This window comes from Clarias gariepinus, chromosome 3 (genome assembly GCF_024256425.1).
Source record: "Clarias gariepinus isolate MV-2021 ecotype Netherlands chromosome 3, CGAR_prim_01v2, whole genome shotgun sequence".
In the NCBI taxonomy this organism is placed as follows: Eukaryota; Metazoa; Chordata; class Actinopteri; order Siluriformes; family Clariidae; genus Clarias; species Clarias gariepinus.
In genome coordinates this window covers 23,756,927-23,777,500 of record NC_071102.1, presented here as the reverse complement: position 1 = coordinate 23,777,500, position 20,574 = coordinate 23,756,927, and the positions used below count along the sequence as shown (strand labels likewise).

At 36.9% G+C, this 20,574-nt stretch overlaps 2 protein-coding genes and 1 long non-coding RNA gene across 4 annotated transcripts in view; 1 reads left to right on the top strand and 2 right to left on the bottom strand.

The window, feature by feature from the left end:
- The window catches only part of gpr3 (G protein-coupled receptor 3), a 3,152-nt gene extending 2,988 nt beyond the window's left edge, over window positions 1-164 (bottom strand). Inside the window, exon 1 of the mRNA XM_053491629.1 lies at window positions 1-164. This exon is cut by the window's left edge and continues 52 nt beyond it. The gene's annotated coding sequence lies outside the window, so the exon portion shown is untranslated.
- A 3,147-nt stretch (window positions 165-3,311) lies between these two features.
- cd164l2 (CD164 sialomucin-like 2) lies at window positions 3,312-6,576 on the top strand. Of its 2 annotated transcripts, XM_053491630.1 has the most exons (6): window positions 3,312-3,616; window positions 4,416-4,523; window positions 5,409-5,486; window positions 5,627-5,656; window positions 5,826-5,973; window positions 6,370-6,576. In XM_053491630.1, the coding sequence occupies exons 1-6, from the start codon at window positions 3,541-3,543 to the stop codon at window positions 6,383-6,385; spliced, it is 456 nt and encodes a 151-aa protein (XP_053347605.1). In that variant the 5' UTR covers window positions 3,312-3,540; the 3' UTR covers window positions 6,386-6,576. The 2 variants fall into 2 exon arrangements, with proteins under 2 accessions (XP_053347605.1, XP_053347606.1); XM_053491631.1 differs by lacking the exon at window positions 5,627-5,656.
- An 8,008-nt stretch (window positions 6,577-14,584) lies between these two features.
- On the bottom strand, window positions 14,585-18,496 carry LOC128518490 (uncharacterized). Its single transcript, XR_008357731.1, has 3 exons — window positions 18,397-18,496; window positions 16,547-16,615; window positions 14,585-14,789 (listed from the first exon to the last, which is right to left on the bottom strand). It is a non-coding gene; the product is annotated as an uncharacterized LOC128518490 (long non-coding RNA).
- Between the last annotated feature and the right edge of the window lie 2,078 nt (window positions 18,497-20,574).

The following is a 20,574-nucleotide window of genomic DNA, read 5'->3' as shown; positions in this document are numbered from 1 at the left end:
CCAAGACAAGTGTCTGCAGGATGGGAGCTGAAATCCAATGCTGATCTTAATCCTTTCCGACGCAAAACAAAAACGCACTAGTGCTCAGTGTTCAGTCTTTCTTCTTCTTCTTCGTCCTCCTGTTGTCTTGTCCTCTCCGTAGTCGTCGTGAGCTCTTCTGTGTAACACCCGAGTCTGATGGGCTGCTCTACCTTCATTGATTCCCTCCTGACGTCAGTTACGACGAAGCGCGCTGATTCCACCCCCCTCCAACCCACCCCTGCGCAGCCAATCACGAAGCGCCTCTGGACAGCTTCGACTGGCGTAATTTCATTCACAAAAATACCGCATTCTTTCACCCCGCCCACTGCGACGGCGAGAGGGAAGGAGAGGCTGTGGATGAGTGTGCTGACTGGCAATCAGTTCTGTTACTTACGGGAAAGTCGTGGATAACTGACGTGATGGTGGTGGTGGTTGGGGGGGTGGGGTGGGGGGGGTGGTTGTTGCGCATTCATATTGCAAAGCATTAAAAGAAATTTGGAAGCATTTTTTATATCACTGTGTGTGTGTGGTAGTGCGCGTGCGCTCGCGCGCTCCCGTGCGTTCGTGCCTGCGCACTCTTCTCAGAGTGAGTCACCCCTGTCCGTGGTGCTGAAAGACCCTTGGCGCGTAGAGCTGACTTCCAGTGACGTCAGCAATTGTGCACATTTTGGGTACATTGTCGGAGCTGCCTGTGTAAGATCACCTTTACCTGACTTTGCCACGATGTACCGTGGTTATTTGTGCGCCACACAATGCGGCATCATTGTCCGCGCGCGCAGCGTTGCCCGTCTGCAATAACGTGAGACGGCACTAAAGGGGTGACGCTATTTCCTGGCAGATGAGACGGGGATTCTCGCGCTCTTTGGTGTGATATAGAGAGCGCGGGGGGGCGTCGCAGTGAACGCGTGGCTCTGCATTTCAATGAAGCAAGTGGGCGAGGATCGAAGTGTCGGGGAAATCTCCTCTCCTCATCCCTGACTATATAAGGAAGTGCTTCCGGTGCTCTCCAATTGGAGATAACAAACAACCCTTAAGAACAAAACCAGGGATGCTGAAAAAAGGGGGGAGATTTCAAGGACAATTAATAATTGGACAGGGGGTTCCTAGAACCTCTGCTGTGATAATCTGTAAAATGAATTACAATTCCCTTTAAAACTACCTATGATTTTCCCTAAAATCATGCCCACAATCTTCCTCCTCATCCTAAACAAAGAAATCCATATCAGGATAAATAATCCAATCTTAGTTTCTAAATTTAAATAGCAATCTATCTTTTCTACCTGTTGCATAGCCCAAAAATAATTTATGCACACAATATTCGTCATGAAACCATAAGTACTGCATGAGATTTGATGGAATCTTACATGCCCTGTTCTGTCTTTTCCATGGTGACGGAGGAGAGAAGGGGGAGAGAGTGTGTGTGTGTGTGTGAGGGGGGGGGTGCAGAGTGCGTGGGTGAGTGTGTGTGTGTGTGTCTGTGTGCGTGTGTGTGTCTATGTGTGTGTGAGGAGACTGCGGATTTCCTCCTAGTTACCTAACATCAAGAAAAAAAGACTGATTGTATCCACAGCTTGGCTTCAATAAATGCCTCCAGTCTAAAGATATCCACTATATACAATATACACACTTTCTGTTTGTTTGAAACCCAGTAAGGTTAGAGTGCAGTATAGACTGACTAAAAATGCAGAAGACTGCAGAGAGGTGAAGGGCTGGACATCATGTTATGTAACAGTGCGAGACTGTTCATTTCCCTGTTGCACGCACATGGAGAGAGAAAGAGAGAGATGAAATTGAAGGATGATAAAAATGAGAAAAGCTAAGAAGACAGGGTAGAATTGGATTTTATAATGTTACACCTGCAAAAGCGAGAAAACATTGACTGTGTTTAGTTTCAGACTAGTTGCTCTAACTCTCCTCTAGACCAGACTTAGAACAGTCTTTGCAGGCTGTGTGGCTGTGTGTGATGACCTTGTGAAACTCATGAAGCCTGAAGATTGAGAATGTAAGAAGAATAATGACTGCAGTGTGACCAAGCAGGCACAGAGTATCTGGATCAGACTAGTACTGGCACATATTGGATTCAGTTCCCTTTTGTTTGTATTGCTTCGTGCTTTAGCTGTTTTCACAAGGCAGTTTTATAGAATGCATAGAAAAATCTACAATAATATGAAAAGAAATTGTGGGGAACCAACTCAGACAGAAACTATTCATCTGAATGCCACAGTAAAGTGATATTATATATTATTACAGTAGCAATGTAGAGAAAAGGCAAAGAATACTAAATGTATTTAAAGGATTATGAAATATTTGTTATGATCATATGACAAATTACATTTCTGTATATAGAAATTCTGAAATAAAATGGAATAGAACAGAATATAGTGGTACAGTTGCTTAGTGGATAGCACTGTTACCTCACACATCCAGGGTTGTGGGTTCGAATCTTCCCTCCAGTTTATGGGAATAGAGTTTTCATGATGTAACATTATGTAACAGCATAAACTCAATTTTCGTCCATCTAGGAACCTCTGTGCTCCAACTAGAGACCATGGAGGCTAATGGTGATTACCATTATATTTATTCCCATTTTACAGAGTACCTGGAGGAAACCCACCAAGCAGGGGGAGAACATGCAAACTCCATGGACACCAAACCCTAAGGTGGGAAAACAAGCCTGGACCCTGGAGGTACAAGGCAACAGTGCTAACCACTACACCACCGTGCCACCATCAACTTTATAGCTTAGTAATATTTCTCAGATAAAATGGCTGATGAAAGATCGTCTACATTATAAAGTTTAAATGAGAAAGTCAATAATCATGAGAAGGACTTTTAATGCTGCACATTATGTAACTGAAAGACAATTCAGACTAACATGCTACGTACTTAAAAGGTCTGCTTATATAGCTGCCTTTGGCGCTAGCAAAAAATTTTTAGGTACTAGGTAAAAGGTACTCAGCATCGAGTGTCTGTTGTGATAAGGTTTTTACTTTATCAAGTATCAGGTATCTGTTTTGGCTTAAAAATTCAATTGTGTGTCAGTGTGCCGGCATGTGTGAGTCTTTACAAGTTCTGACTGGTTATATTGACCAAGAACGGACACTGTGGTTAGGATATTGATACAGCCTGACCGGCTGTTCGGTTGCTTGTCAAGTAACTGGTCTCACATTACACACGTTCCAGTCTCCCTGATTTAGGATGCATGATGTCACATGTACTCTTGCTCACACTTCTCTCTCTCTGCATCACAGCTCACCAGACTGTCCTGTTCATCAAGGACACAGCTTGGAGGCTGCTAATTGGTATTTTGATGTGTCATTTGCCAGCTTGAATGTTTCATACATTGTAGATGTCTTTTAAGAGTGTCTGCTGTATTGCTTACGTCAGAATAATTGAGGACTCCAATTAGTTGTTTTAGTTAGCACAGGCTGCAGTGCTGAAAGTTTGGATAGATTAGAAAGTTGTTGTTTTTTTTTTTTGTTAGATTCTTTATATTGTAAGAACTGTGTGGTTATAAGGATGAGGTGCGTCACATTTTTGTTATGTTGCACTATGCTGAAAATGCAGTTGATGGTGACCCATTCACAAAATACAGGTAAGAACCAACACATTCAAACCTCAAAACTGTATGTCACTTATGTCTGCTCAATTTAATAAAACTCAAACATATATATATATATATATATATATATATATATATATATATATATATATATATATATATATAATAAATAATATGTTCAGTTTGACATATAATCCTACTCAGTACTGGCCTTCTGTCTATATTCTTTAACTTTCAATATTATTTTTTTAGTCTTAGTTTAATTATCTATTGGGTTCCATGTAAGGTCACCTTCTTAGTGAACTTTAAAGAAAGACACTTGTGCATCATACTGTATGTACATATGATGATGCTAAGTTTCTGAAATAGCAATAATGTACACTAGGAAATAGACAACTACATAAGTTTAAATTAATTGTGATTATTTTGAAGTAGCAGGTTTTAGAGACTTTTCTAATTTATTTTCAACATGTATAATTTTGGCTGTAGCAAGTCAATTAATAGTGAGTTTGTAATTTAATAAATGAAAATAACATACTGTATACTGTATCCTGAACTTTTATCTGAGTGCCTCAAATGGTTGCACAGTTTGCAACATTGCATTAATTCATCATTACTTGGCTGATGGCTTTTAAAGTTTTTTTTAATTCATAGTTGATCTTTTTTTTACAATTTTGACTGTATATTTGATAATGAAATATTTATTAATGTCTATAAGTAGAAGCCTGCCGGGAGCTGAGCCAACCAGTTTAATGGAAATTTATAACTGTCTGAAAGTCTAAAACTTCTCCGTTAAAAGCCATGGATCCTTATTTGTTCCTTTACTTGACAGATGACTCAACCACTGGTGACTGTTCTCAGCTAGATTCATGTGATCGATGCACCGGTGGAGATCCTGCTCTCAATCTGACAAACTGTATTTGGAGAAGCTGCGACAATGGTAAGGGAACATGCAAACACGTACACAAACATAGAGATGGTCTTATATAATATTCCAGTTCTGTCTTTCTGTATTTGGTGCTCAAAGTGTCTTACTGTGACACGTGATTCCTTGGGGAGTGCACTTGGGAACAGGACAGTGAATAATTTAAGTGCACACACGGTGTCATGGCAGCCGTCACACGTAGACACCATCCCCAGTAAATAATTTAGCTCTATTTTCTGTTCTAAAGAAAATGGACTGTAAGAACAATGCTTTGCAATACTGACAAAAAAAACAAGACAAAACTCAGAACACATAAATGTCATATCTTATTAAAGGTGAAGTCAAAAGTTTTAGAATATGTTTGTAATAGTTGAGTTAGCCTAAATTTTGAGGTTTGTATCGGGCTGATTTGGAATAGGCACTGGGCTTCTTTTGTGTTTATTTAACTTTTTATCCAAATTTGAATCCAAAGTTGCAGACTGTACCTTTAATTTTTTTTCCCATTACATAATGGCATGTACAGACCCTCTTCATTTTTGTAACTCTTAGTTTCACTGTAGTTATTTAAAGGGCTAGAATACCAAAGTATCAGCTTTTTAGAGGTTTAATTACTCATCAACACCTATACCTCTCAATCCTGCATTCAGGGTCACAGGAGTCTTGGAGCCTATCCCAGGTGACTTAGAGCACAAGAACAGGGTGATTGCATACACTCACACACTATGTATATAAGGAAACCCACGAAGCACAGGGAGAACATGCATGCAGGGAATCAAACCTAGCCGGGAATCGAACACAGACCCGGTGGTGCAGGGTGACAGTGCTTACCACTGCACCACCATACTATTGGTTTAAAGCTGTTTTTTTTTTTCCAAATTTTTTTTATCTTTTTTTGCTTAGATAATAACACGAGATGCATACCTGACACAGAAGACCCTGGAGAGTGCGCTGTGTTCAATGAGACAAACTCCTGCCCAAGTGAGTATCATGTTGCATAAAAAATGGAATCCTAAACTCATTTCACACATTATGAAAACATATGCACCCTGTGTGTGTGTGTGTGTGTGTGTGTGTGTGTGTGTGTCTGTGTGTGTGTGTGTCTGTATGTGTTTGAGTAGTTAGTGAGAGGTTTGAAGACAGTGGATCAGGTAAGCTTTTAGTCTAGTTTCTCTTATCTTTAACCATTTTCCTATTACGTAATGGCCTTTTAAAAATTCTTCTAAAGCTGACCATCTATATGATTCCCAACAATAACAATGTACACTGTGTAAATAAAAGCCACTCTGCAATTTATTGAACTGTATCCATCTTGCTCAGATGACTCTTCTAAAGGCTCAGAGTTTTCTCAGGCATCATTCGACCTGTCCAGCTTCATAGGTGGGATTATACTTGTGTTGTCACTCCAAGCAGGGGCCTTCTTTGCTTTGCGCTTCCTTAAGACGAAAGACAGCTCTTATGAGACCATGTGAGTTTCATAGTTTCCTTGTTTATATCTGTGCATACATTTTTGGCTTGTATAGATGTATGATTTTATTCTGTTTGGCCTGATCATGCTTATTATTATTATTATTATTATTATTATTATTATTATTATTATTATTATTATTGTTATTATTATTATTATTATTATCTGTTTTTAAAGCAAAAATGTTGATATATACGTTCACATGCATAAAGGCAAAACAGTAACTCTTGATAAAGGTATATACTGAACTATATATAATGATATAGATTATATAATGGTAATGTGCATCTTCTTAGTAATCTAGTTTAAACATGAGAGTTTTCCTTTTCCTTTTCTTAATTTCTTTTGTCTTTTTTCTGCTTTTTTTCTTTTTTTGTTGCATATTACAACATATAGTGACCAACCCCAGTAAGAAAAGAAAACAGCAAACAAATAAAAAATATAAAACATATGTAGAAGTACAGAACAGCAAGAAATGAGAAGAATAGAAGGAGCTGAGAAATCGTAAGCAAGAGTTGACCGAGCAGTACAAGAGGGATGCTCGTTTTAAGATCCTCACCTATTTATCTGGGATTTTATTGTTTATTTATTTGTTTGTTTTTGATTTTTGTGTGTTTCCATATGTTTTGAAAAGCTTATTGATCAGTTATTGTTATTAATGTGTTCTGTCCTCAATGGTTCTGAATTCTGTTTTGCCTGGTTTGTTTTGAGTTCTGCTTGTTTTTTTTTAAAGATATAATTAATATAAAATCAATAAATAATAAATTTTATTGTGTATACAATAAAATATACACAATAAATTAATATTAGTGGTTGATGTTGAATAGAAATTTGATTTAGCTGCCTAATCTGTCATTTACAGTTATGCTACTAACAAAAAAAGTTGTTTAGAAGTGATTTAATTATTTGTTATTCATTGTTTATTAAACCACATACTGCATTATTGCTTGGTAAATACATTAGGTATTTACATTACGATGTAAGTACACGATGTGGCCTGTAGGGGGCAATATAGTGACACCTGATAAGTTCACACCACTTCTGACTGTCACTAATAGGACAATAATAAATTAAATATAAATAAACGTATATGTTGTCTTTTCCATAACATAGCTGAGAAACTAATATATTGAATATTAAATATATTAAAAAATACTGGATATAAAAAAAAAAAATCTATAATCTATCATTATCTTATCTCTATACTGCTTATCCTGTTCAGGGTCCTGGAGTCTATTCTAGGGGACTCCATCACATGGAACAAGCACACATTCTCATTATTATTATCAAATCTAGGGTGACCTTAAAAATATATACAAGAGCATGCAAAGAATGTAGTAACTTTATAATTAATATCAGCTGCTACTCATGAGTTATCTGGAATATAGGTACATCACTCCAGGCATAAAACCTTACATGAACCAATGTGTCTAACTAGGAGCCACATGATTCTGCATCACTATTTTTGTCAATGCAGTACCATTTCATCAAATGAATCTGTGGAAGTTTCCAATGTCTCCATCAAGATGTTTTTTGTAGGTTGGACATGTGAATGTTTGTAAAAAATACACCCTTGAATTTCTCTGATTGTGAACGAAATAAGCTTTTTGTCATTGCCAAGTAGGTTTTTACTGATAAATACTCAATCAGAATTGTTGAGCTTCTGTAATAATTACAAATTCCATGCCAATCTAAAATAAAGAAGGTACAGGCTGTTGCCTTCTGATGAAGAATATTTCATTGAACATAATCATTTTCAGGGTATACTAATATCAGAATTAATTTTTATAATTTTTTTAGATTTCTCCTTGTAACTAGAACTATTCCTGGTGGCATGATGAAGTCTCCTGGCATACGCCCCAGGCTTCCCACAATCCTGTACGGGAAAAGTAGAATAGAATAGTAATGAATAAAGGAATTCTGGAAAAAAGAGACACAAAGTGTATACTTTTATACTGTGTGTGTGTGTGTGTGTGTGTGTGTGTGTGAGAGAGAGAGAGAGAGAGAGAGAGAGAGAGAAAGAGAGAGAGTTTACGTGCATGGAAGCAGTAGTCAAATGAACTTAAACATGTGAGCTTGGAGTTGGAGCTCACAGCAGCCATGTATGAATGTTGCAAGGTACTCTGGGAAATGGAGTCTTACACTGATTCCCAGCATATGTTTAATATAAAGATAATTTTTCTACAAAAAGCAATGTTATTGAAATCCTTATATTTGAATTTTAATTTTCAATTTCAGGTTTATTTATATAGCGGTTTTACCAATGAGCATTGTCCCAAAGCAGTTTCACAAAATGAAAAGAAAAATTATGGAAGTGTGTATATGAGTAAGAAAAAATGTGTTTAGATAATAATGAGATTGTCCATAATGAGCAAGCCAAGGGTGTCGGTGACGGTGGCAAGGAGAAAAATCTCTGAGATGGCAATAGGACGAAACCATGAGAGAAACCAGACTCAACAGGGAACCCCTCCTCATTTGGGTGTCCCATTATAGTGTGAGACCTTTCTACATTTATGAAAAGGTGAGTCATTAAAGTAATCTTAACCCTAGTTCTATTCATTTCCAGTTCCTCTATTAATTTTGACAATTTGTTTTATAGATTCTGATTTACACTTTCCATTGGACCATCATTCTGAGCATAAAATGTGCAGTTTCTTTTTGGTTTAATTTGCCATGACCTTGACATTTTACTTATGATGTGGTTCAGAAAAATGGCTATGGCAATAATATAACTTTCGCAAAATAACAGCTGTGGGGAACAGAACTGTGAAATCAGCAACACCTTTGTCTAAAAACTGTCTAAGGATTTTTAGTACGAGACTGACATTTTCAGACGGCCCTGTTTGGTCGAGTCTAAAATGCTTTCAAATACATTGATGATCTGATTGCGTTATCATAATGGTTTAACAATGTGGCTTTGGAACACCTTAAAAAACCACTTGGAGTTAGGTGATGACATCATGCCGTTCTGTTATAGTCAAATTTAAATCTGTTTATAAAGCAAAAAGAAACAGAAGTAAAAAAAAAAAAAAACAATAAAACAAGGTAAAGGGTAAGAAAACTGGTAAAATAAAAAAATAATAAAACAGGTGAAAAGACAATAAAAACAAAACTCTCTGCGTCAAATGCCAAAGAGTATAAAAATGCTTCAAAACTCAAGGATTTCAAGATTGGAAAAATAGAGGCATGCATGATATCCACAGAAAAATCATTTCAGAGTTTAAAAGCTTGACTTGAATAAATGCAATTGCTGACCACTAATCCACTGACCACTGATCACTAGACCACAGAGACCAGTTAGTATTGGATGACTGTAAGATGCTTTTCAGACTGTAAGATGATTTCAGTGATCAGATAGTGTATCTATACCAGGGTTGTGAAAGACACCACTGTCAGTTTTTTTCTTCTTCTCATTAAAACAATTCATGCTTTGATATCCTCTAGACAGACCAACAATGGCTTTAAACTGCTTATATCCATATGATTTATAGGAACATACATTTAGATGTCATCTGCAGAACAATTAAATAAATACCATATTTCCTAATATGGAATGGTATTTATGGTAATGAACCCTAACACCAGTAAGTTAAATTAAATAACAAAGGGCTGAGAATAGACCCTTGTGAGAGATGCTGAGGAGCATTCAGAGTCACAAAACCCAGCAGAAAACTTTTATCCTTAAAGTACGTTTTTTCTACCAATCTGTAACAGTGTGTTTCTAAACAAGACTGCAGCTGTACAGAAGCAATTTTGAAAGAAATGGGGGTTTAAAAAATGGTCTAAACGTAGTTAGAATAAAGGCATCCGGATAAGGTTTTGTAATTAATTGTTGGACAATTGGATGTGTACAAGTTGCTGCCACAACACCAGTGGACAGGTTACTATTTCATTATATGCTGAACCACTTGTCCAATAGTGTCAAAAACCCCTTTAAAAATCATGGAAGGATAACGAAAATCTTATAACATTTTAATCACCATAATCTCCTTTCAAAATAATGTACAGAATGCTGATAAGGGCAAGGGTTATTTTGAGATGATGAGAACAAAATATTGCTTAACTAATTGAAATGCAGCGTAAGCTCATTAGGAGGAATAATTATTGATTAGGTAATGTGGGAGGTTTTATCCTCCACCTGTTTAATGTTGCCCTTAATTTATAATATTAAACATATACTTTATCACTAGTAAAAAGAACCAATGACTCTGGAGTCTGGATGTGCATTTCTGGATGAAGTAAGACAGGATTTATTGCAGCAGTAAAACTCAAGTGAGCCAGCCCAGCAATGCCTAGGTTGAAAATCCAAGCACTACCAAGAGCAGACTGACGTGACTGTGACATACATGCTCATTTTATTCCGTTTGCAAGGGGAGGGGAGCACACTTAGTTCCCTCCTCTGTACACTTTTTCCATTCCTTAGTAAATTATTAATCCATTATAGTCCAACTTTTTCCAGTTAACTCACCCATTATAATTACCTTTTTCCTACCATGTTCCATTACATCATGTAACTCAGTATCTGACTCCTTCTTATAATTTCTTCCCATTATAATTCATTTTTATCGCAAATTGTTTTTCATTATCTTTGCACTTTTCTTGTAAAATTTTTACAAATATTGGGGTGGCGCCTATTTTTACTATACTTTCCTAGTTTTTCCAGTTTGCTCTACAGTCCCTTAGAGACAGGCTATGGGTAAGCATCTCCGTCGCACTATTCTACTTATTTGTCTTGTTTTTCCAATCTGTTGTATTTATGCATTTGATTTTTATCCTGCTAGCCGCTCCGTCTGCGTTCGCGAGCTCACAGACGCCCCTGATTGGCTGTAGAGCCGTGATTAATGTGGGAGCACAAACTACCTCTCATCCCACCCCTGTGAGAGAGCTCGGCCAATCAGCTCTCTCTAGGCCTCCAGCTGTGAGAGGTAACAGCATCACCCGGGGATCGAACCAGCGATCCCTGGATGATAGGGCGAGCTCTTTACCACAGCGCCACTTGGAGGCTGTTTTTGTACTTTTATGTTGGGCCTCATACTTTGTATTTTCATATTACTTACCATGTATATGCACATACTATTTTATTTTGTGTCTACTCTTAATAAACATATTGTTCATAAAACTGGTTGTGTGTCCTTTGATTATTCATCTACTGCTCTTTATTCAAACCTGTGTGTGTTATTATGGATGCACACGTTACATGTGCACTAAACATATTACAACATGCTGCGGAGTGCACTAAACATATTACAACATGTGTGCATTGCTGCGACCTGACACCTGTTCCTGTTAATATTATACCTGCTAAGATGGTGTTCTGGTATACTCTATCTTTGTGTTGCTTGCTTTTATCCTTGGATGCCATATGTTTGCTGTTTGCTAGCTCACTTCGGTCTTCCCTACCGTGCTTCTGTATTATTTATCGTGGTAGTGGTAGCTCAGTGGTTAAGGCATTGGACTACGGTTCGGAAGATCCCAGGTTCAAACCCCACAACCACCAAGTTGCCACTGTTGGGCCCTTGAGCAAGGCCCTTAACCCTCAACTGCTCAGATGTGTAATAAGATAAAAATGTAAGTCGCTCTGGATAAGAGCGTCTGCCAAATGCCTAAATGTAAATGTAACTGAGATTAACATTCTGTCGATTACATTGCTGCATGCACAAGTATATTTAATTAAAATATCCTTACAGTAATTCTCAGTTAACATTTACTTTAATTTGCTCTTGTAGGACATTTTCCAACACTGATCTGCCTAATTCAATTTAGTTTAATTATAGATAAATGCAATGGTAGATTTATTTCAATCAAACCTGAGTACAATAATGAGGTTGTGCGGAGACTGACTGATGAACATTTTCCGTTTACAATCTTTTGATTCCCCCTTCTTTCCACTCAGACGTGTGCACTGAAATCATTGCCCTTGACTTCACACATCACAGAGGAAGTCACACCCTATCCATACCAGTGGCGATTTGAAGACTCCAAAGGAAGCTCAGCTTCCCCTATAATGTCACAAAATGAATGGTCAAATTATGTACTATTGTATTAACATTTTATTGACTAAAAATGCGTTAGAAAACGTTCATCTCAAAGACGATTTCGTTCAGAATCAGTTAGATATAGCAGGTCGGCTGACTTGATTTTCTTCTCATACATTCCCGTAGCGTCACAGTGCATTTCCCCGTTGAAGCCCAGCGTCCACTGACTTCAATGCGGCTGCTTTAAACTTGAAATTAGAAATTATTGAAACTAGATGGTCATTGGATAAACGCTGCGATTATGTCCCGTTATGTCTCATTCATTCATATAATAGGCTAGGCTAGCGTCGTGGGTGAAACTGCACACGATGGCAGACAGTGCTAATATTGTCGACCTGATTTTGGCGAAGCCATTTGAAAGTGTTCCTTACGAGGAAAAACTTAGAATTAAACAGCAGGGCGGATGAACACCTAAGATTGATTTAGTGCAAAAGATTCAGGAGCGCTTTATTGGATTTTTTGATGTTTCTGGGGGGCGAGATGCCAAGTCCGTTTTTGAAATATTAAATGAGAACATGCAGGGCTACAATTTTAAGGATAAGCTTGTGGCACAGACCTATGATGGGGCTGCTGTCATGGCTTCAGATCTCAATGGTCTGCAGGCCAAAGTGAAAGCAATAGCCCCCAGTGCAATGTTTGTGCATTGCTATGCACACAGACTGAATCTGGTGCTGTCACAGGGGGCTAAATGCTTGCCTGAGTGCAGAATCTTTTTTGCATCACTCTCTGGATTTGCCACATTTTTTTTTCAAAATCCACAAAGAGGACATCTTTTCTGGAGTCTGCAGGCTGTTCAAGTTTGCCCAGAAACGCTCTTACTCGATGGAATTTCACATCACGGATAGTGAGCAAACAATTATGATGGCCTCCTGCAGACATTTGAGAACATCATTGCAGATACAACAATGGATGATGATAGACTGGATTGTGCCAAAGGCTTTGTAAGGAAACTGGAGGATTTTGAGTTTGTGTTCATGTTGTACACATATGAACAAATCTTCTCTGAGACTGATGTGGTCTTTGATATTGTCCAGCAGAGGGTGATGGATGTTCTTTACTGCAAGTAAATAATTAAATCTCTTCTTGCATTTGTCTAAGAGAAAAGGTCAGAGGGGGCTTTCCAAGCCGTTTATGCCAAAACAGCAGATCTTACATCAGACCCACGAGATGAGCCCATGAAAAAGCGCCGTTTGACCCAATTACAGGATCCCCAAGAGCGATACAGAAATCTGTACATGGCCATTCTTAATAACATCCTGGAGCAGATTCCTCGACGTTTTTCAAATTTGGAAAGCATGCTCTTCTTAAAATTAGCCAATCCAGAGAAATTTGATGACATGAGACAAGTATTTCTAGAGGAGGCCTTCCAAAGTGTCCTGAAAAGTTATGGCCATCACTTTGATTCAGGGAGACTGAGGTCAGAACTTAACAGGTAACAGGGGAAAGCTGTATGATAACTTGGTGTTCCTTAAAGACATGGAGTTGGACAGTGCCTTAGCTTTACAAACTGTTCTCATTAGTGGCAACAATTGGAGCTACATCTGCAGGTGTAGAAAGAAGCTTCTCCTGTTTAAAGTGGCTCAAGTCCTACACCTGAAACACAATGGGCCAAGGCCGTTTAAGCAGCCTAGCTCTGCTGGCCATTGAGAGGACCCTGGTCAAGTCACTGGAAAAGACACCTAGTTGGTACGACAGGGTCACGGACCATTTTCTTGAAAAGGAACATAGGGCAGAATTTACTTTTAAATAAATAGAAAATGTTATGATGTAGGCCCAAAATGAGCTTCCCCTATTTGACAGAGCAGTAGCCGCCACTGATCCATACAGTAGCTTCACCCTTTTGGTCCACTTATGCATCTGCACTCCAGCCATTGTCACTATCTTCACAGCCATCCATAGCTTCCCCTCATCACAGCTCCAGCCCTCTATCTGTCTATATGGCTGTTTAAAAAATGTGTAAAATCAGTTCAATAAAGTGTAAATTTGAAATCGCTAACAGAGCTGGTGGATGATCTGTCCTTTTTTTGTAACATCAGATTTTTTTTGTGTGTGGGATTAACGTTAATGTGGTTTGGATCTAGCTTGATTTCTATATTGTGTTGAATAAGATTTTTATTTCAATTATAGTGTATATCAGTAAATTATCACTCTAAGCAAGCCATAGTTTAATGTCTAACACCCAGAAGGCCTCTGTAAAGCCTGTAAAAAAGCTGGCACTCTGGTTCTTCTTTTGCATCAGAGAAAAACACCGGCTGTGCAGACACTCAATTTAGGGAAGTAAAGGGATACATAGGCAAGAGGCCGAGACAAACTCTTTAAACAACTTTAATAGTAGTAATATAAACTAATACAATATCTAAACTAACAATATACCAATAATACTTATTTATTTTATATTATTATATGCCTTTATATAACTTTAAAACACACAAAAAGTACCTTTAATGCAGACAGAGCATAATGGAAAACTACAGAAAGTACCATGCCAAAGTTTGACAAACTTAGTTTACCAAAGATGCTTAGTAAAAGTTCTAGAAATAACTTTCAGTGCCGTTATTTTCGGACACAGAGCACAGATGACCAGACTTCCCTTTTTTAAAGCTAACAAACAAAGGGATCAACAATCAATAATCAAATCCCTTAATAAAAGCATTTACCACTTTTTCCAGTTGGCGAATACAAGCTGCCAATGCTGTAATCAGATGAAAATTGTACCGATTTGGGTGGGGTAGGGTGTGGGCATCAGCTCTTAGGAGAATCCTCAGACGGGATGAGCACAGCCTGCGGCAAAATTAAACAAGAGGAAAAAGTACTTTAAGCTATAATAAAGGAGCCAGCTTGTTGTCTGGCTATATAACTAAATGGAGTACCGTCTGATGTAATGCCAGTGAAATATGGGGTCCCACAAGGGTCAGTTTTAGGACCTCTCCTGTTCTCAATTTACCTTTTTCCATCTTAGAAATATTGCCAAACTTAGGAGTATCCTATCCGTATCTGATGCAGAAAAGCTAGTTCATGCATTCATGACCTCCAGACTGGACTATTGTAATGCATTACTAGGTGGTTGTCCTGCATCCTCAATAAACAAGCTACAGTTAGTTCAAAATGCAGCCGCCAGGGTTCTCACTAGATCCAGAAAATATGATCATATAACACCTATATTATCATCCCTGCACTGGCTACCTGTTCAATTTAGAATTAATTACAAAATAGTATTACTTACATACAAGGCTTTAAATGGTTTAGCTCCCTCATACCTAACCAGTCTTTTGATACGCTATAATCCACCACGCTCCTTAAGATCACAAAACTCCGGACTTCTGGTAATTCCCAGAATTTTAAAATCTACAAAAGGGGGCAGGGCATTTTCATATTTGGCTCCAAAGCTTTGGAATAGCCTTCCAGACACTGTTCGGGGAGCAGACACGGTTTCCCAATTCAAAAGTAGACTCAAGACGCATCTCTTTAATCTGACATAAGCGTAACTCATCCCATAACCTCATACTCCAGTACACCTATCCTGAATGGCAACTACGCTAATTCTCTCCATCTTTTCTGTATTTTTCTACCCATCCTGAGGCATCTGGAGATTGTGCCAGCTTCAGTAGACAAAGGCCAACCCTGCAAGGTTTCTAAGGTATCTTGAGAAGGACCTGCTCCAGCTAGATTCTGCTTTATGATGGCTGGAGCTACACATCCTGCTCCTGTGCTTCCAGTGATCCTGACCCCATCTGCCCTCTGCACCTACTGCTGAACTGAATCTACACAACTTCTGATATATTGAACTTTCACCTGCACAACACACTTGATGTTATTTCTATCTGTTATCACCCAGATGAGGATGGGTTCCCTGTTGAGTCTGGTTCCTCTCAAGGTTTCTTCCTATTGCCATCTCAGGGAGTTTTTCCTTGCCACTGTCGCCGTCACCCTTGGCTTGCTCATCAGAGACATTTCATTCATCATTCATTCATTTAATTATTATCTAGACACATTTTTCTCACACATACACACTTCCAAATATTTTCTTTTTTTTGTGAAGCTGCTTTGGGACAATGACCATTGTTAAAAGCGCTATATAAATAAAATTGAATTGAATTGAATTGAATTGAATAACCAAAATTTATCAATGATGGTTGTGTCTATAGTTACTAATCCAAATATATACACTATATATGTATAATTATACGCAGCAGTTACTGTATGGCAATGTTAAATATCATATAGGTTAATGATGAAATTATAATTTAAGAATAGAATTATCTTATGAATCAAAAATGTAATGATCAATCTTTTAAATCAGGGAATAATAATAATAATAATTTAAATAATACACTCTAATGTAATCAAGTTTTAATAGAATTAATCCTATATTTTAACCATAATTAAGTCCAATAATTAATCATAATCACAATCTTAAAATCATAAAGAATAATAAATGTAAAATAAAAAAAATTAACAAATGATTTTAATAGCTTTGAGCATACTAAGAACAGCTGAGACATGACAGGGTGAAAAAAGAGTAAAAATAAGATACTTACATATCTTGGAAAAATCTCAAAACTTTTTCTGGTGGAAAAATTAAGCCGTCAGCATTTATGGTTGATATTCTGGTAAGGAAAAGAGGAACAAACCAAACTCTTTTTGAAAAAAAGGAAAAGGAAAATTTAATTTTTTGAAGCCCAATAAAACCAACCCAAATATGACTAAACAATTGATAAAAGATGAGATAAGGGGAGAAAAAGTAGGGAATTGGGAGTCACCACACCACTAGGCCGAACAAATTAACATACATCTATTGATTATAAAAGAAAAATTGGAACAAAGGAATAAGGAGAAGTGATGAGGCGCTTGTCAGGTACCTGTATATAAACCCATGTGTAATTGAGAAAGCGAGACTTTAAGGACTTTGTGGTGGGAACTTGTTCACAGTCATCTGTCTACGTTTGTCTTCAATAAACTTGATTTGCTTTTTCAAAATTTGCCAAGACTATGTCTTTCTATTTTTTAATCAACAACTTATGTTGCCAGGACGAATACCGATCAAGGATGGATATCCTGGACTTTCTTTTGTGGTCTTGGGAAACATTTTAACTCAGTTGACAAAAAGATTGTCAAACCTTTTAGGAAAGTGCCAGACTTCAAACACTTCTAAAATTTTGTTCCTTTTATTTATTTTTTTGCCATTTCAATAGAGGCCCATATACCGCTCAGAGTTCTTGCCTCCTTTACTGTATGTGTTTGCATTGCTTATGTTTTTGCTTGCAGCATGTTTTACATTGGGGAAAGAGGAGTTTACTTTTTAAACAGAACAAAAAAAAAAAAAAACTTACTGCCTTATGACAATCCATCATCAGCCTCAATCCCACCTCTCCAGCTCGCTTCTCTCCTTCTTCCTCTGAGGATGATTTTTTTAAGTAGATTAGTGATTAATTTGCTTCTTCTTTCCTTTTTCCAACATTATAAATACAATGTATGTTATGTTGTTTTTATTACTTTATCCGCTCTTAAAAGTGGAAGTCTGGCTCTTTGGGCACTATGTCCCAATCAAAGTAGAACCGAAAATGTATTTTTATTTATTGGATCTCTGCCTGCATTTTCTGTATTTTTCCACTCCATTAAAGTTCCTTAATTTTTTGCACTCTTTGTGTACGGGGCGTTCTTGAGTCACACTTCGCATACTTTTCTGCTAAAGTTCCTTAATTTTTTGCACTCTTTGTGTACGGGGCATTCTTGAGTCACACTTAGCATACTTTTCTGCTTGATTATTTTTGGTTATGAGTATACAGCTATAAAATAAAATAAAAAGAATTATATTATTATTATTATTTTTTTTCTAGTATTATTATTTTACTTATTGCTTTGTTTTCTATCCCTGCCTTCTATCTCTATATTTCTCACTTCCCCAATTGTCGTGCAGGCGGCTTTTCTTTTATTGTAACGAGCGGATCTAGGCCTCATGAACAGAGGCCTTCTGGGTATTTCGTACCTCACACTTGAATATAATTGTAGGCCAATTATTTTTTTTCCACACATGACACCTTTAACATAAAACACTGTTCTAAGAGGCAGAATGAAATGATCGACGAGGCTTGAGCTCATTTAGTATGTTACTGTTGAATCAGATAAGCATAGTCTTGTTTTGTAATAAAAATGTACTGAAAATTTTAAGTAGATAAAATGAGTGTTTCTTCTAAATATTTTATATTTTTAAATCCCTTATAGGATAATTTCAAAATACCAAACAAAAATACTAAATATAAAATGTATTATTTGATAATTACATTCAATAATATATTAATAATACTATTTAAAATTATTATTAGATTCCTAATAATACCTTAAATATATTTATTATTAAATTTAAACATTTAAAATGTTAAGTTCTTACCTGTTGATTAGCAAATGGTCTCTTAAAATTTGGAAGGAGAGTGTAAAAGTTTTGTAACTAATAGAAACAAAAAGAAACAGCAAGTGTTTACAACTGAAATGAGAATGCCAGACCAGAGAAGAGATAATAAATGGCAACATAAAAAACTTTAATCAACAATCGGCTTCCCTAGCTGCAGGAAACAGAAAACCACAAGACAGCAACATGGGCCTGTGGAAGATTTTGTCTTTTACTGTTATCGCAAGTGTAAGTCCCCTTACACTTTAATGCTAAAACATAAGCTAAAACCAAAAAAAGACAGGAGAGTCAGTTGATCTGGATAAAGTGAGCTGGGTTTCATTGCAGCAACAAAGCCCAAGTAAGCAACCTCCATCTGTTTCCTCCATCGGTTTTCTTTATCACATCCTATTTGTCAGGCTGTCGCTGTTCATGTGCCACACGCTAAATTATCAATAGGTGTGGTTCTTGCTCAGAGGCGACAGGCCTTCCTATCGATCTCTTCTTTTCTATCTGTTACTTATGCTCTTCTTCTGTTTGTATTTTATTCATGCAGTGGATTAAAGTATTTTGCCCCTGCCCTGAGTTTGTTGTGGTTTTTTGCCACTTCCGCCTTATAAGAAATGAGGAGTGCTGCTCAGCACAGTCACGAAAAACCTTGTTATACCTTGTGCCTTTCCGCTAACACCACATTTCAGATACAGTATATACAGTATAAACTAACAGTCCACTTTAAAAGGAACACCTGTAATATGTATTATTATAATATAATATTTATTATTATAGTTACATTACACATCAACTCTGACATCAAGTCAGTCTGGGGATTCACATCTAATCTCTCTTAAACAAGGTCTGTCATATTGCATCATTCTTCTTTTCATTTTTTAATTGCTTTTTTCTGTATTCTGATATTTTATGTGGACCTTAACAAAAACCTATTTCTGCATGATTTTATGCTGCTACATGATTGAATATTTGCATAAGTACGTAAATATGTAGGTGTAGATGTTTTCCTAAAGTAGATAATAAGGGTATATGATGAAGTATGTTACAATGAACACCACTCTGTTTAAACCACGTAAGAATGCAAGGTACACCTTCTTCTGTCCTCGGAACTGATGATTTTCAAAATGAGGTTGCAAAATTTCTTTAACATGACAGTTTTTATTTGAGTCAGCACTACTATACTGTGGAAGAAATTATTAACCAGTATTTTCCAGAACTATTATTTTATTAGTATACCAAGCAACCTACTGTATTACTAAACACTACATATTAATATATACAGTATGCAGTAATTTAGTGTATTTACAACTAAAATGTATAAGTGAACTGATACTAATCTGTAAGTTCATTAGGACCTCTCTGTGAATCTCTGTGAGTGTGAGTATGTACTGTTTGTGGGCACGGATTAAAAATAAATAAATAAATAAAATAAGAATAATGGATATTATTAGGTGCAAGACAAAAAGAGGATGTACTGCACAGAGACTGAAACTAGGACAAAGTTGTTAGAGAAAAGCACTGCAATACAGATATTAAGTACATTGTACATATTTGGTTATTAATCTTAATATAATTAAGATTTACCAAAAAAACAAAATGAAAAAAAAATTGAAGTATAGAAGTCTGAGTTTCAGAAGAATTGTCCTGTGATTGCACAAAACTCTTTTCCTAAATGAACATTAAAGGTTCAACCAAACCTAAACAAACTTAGAAATCTGCTTCTCATTCTATGACAATATACTGTATTAATCTACATAAGGATAAGCAATCTAGGTATAATTTTAAGCCCTGTGACACAAAACGATTTCAGCTACTTAAAATTTTAAACAAAAAACTCCTGAACAACAGGGCCATGTTTTTCTTGCATTAGTGGATTGAACGGAGTTATTTGTCCTCTCTTTGTTGCTATTCAAGACTGACCGTGACCAGCTCTTAACCTTGGTGTGTGAGTGTGTGAGCCTGTGGGAGGAAAGAAAACCGGCCTGTGTATTCATTTCACATGTCAAGGTCAGTTTCTCTGTTTGAACACCAAACTGGAAGTATTGTTATAACCTTTATAATTTCTCGAACATTCCTTTTTGAAAATCCAGTTTTATGATCATCAGTCTGTAATTCACTTACCTTTACATTTTCGGCATTTGGCAGATGCTCTTATCCAGAGCACCTTACAAT

Excerpts from the sequence above, each read along its gene's own strand:
- cd164l2 (XM_053491630.1), top strand. The coding sequence starts at position 3,541 with ATGAGGTGCGTCACATTTTTGTTATGTTGCACTATGCTGAAAATGCAG. Across the intron at positions 3,617-4,415 it reads GACCCATTCACAAAATACAG|ATGACTCAACCACTGGTGAC; the intron begins GTAAGAACCAAC and ends TTTACTTGACAG. Across the intron at positions 5,657-5,825 it reads GTTTGAAGACAGTGGATCAG|ATGACTCTTCTAAAGGCTCA; the intron begins GTAAGCTTTTAG and ends CATCTTGCTCAG.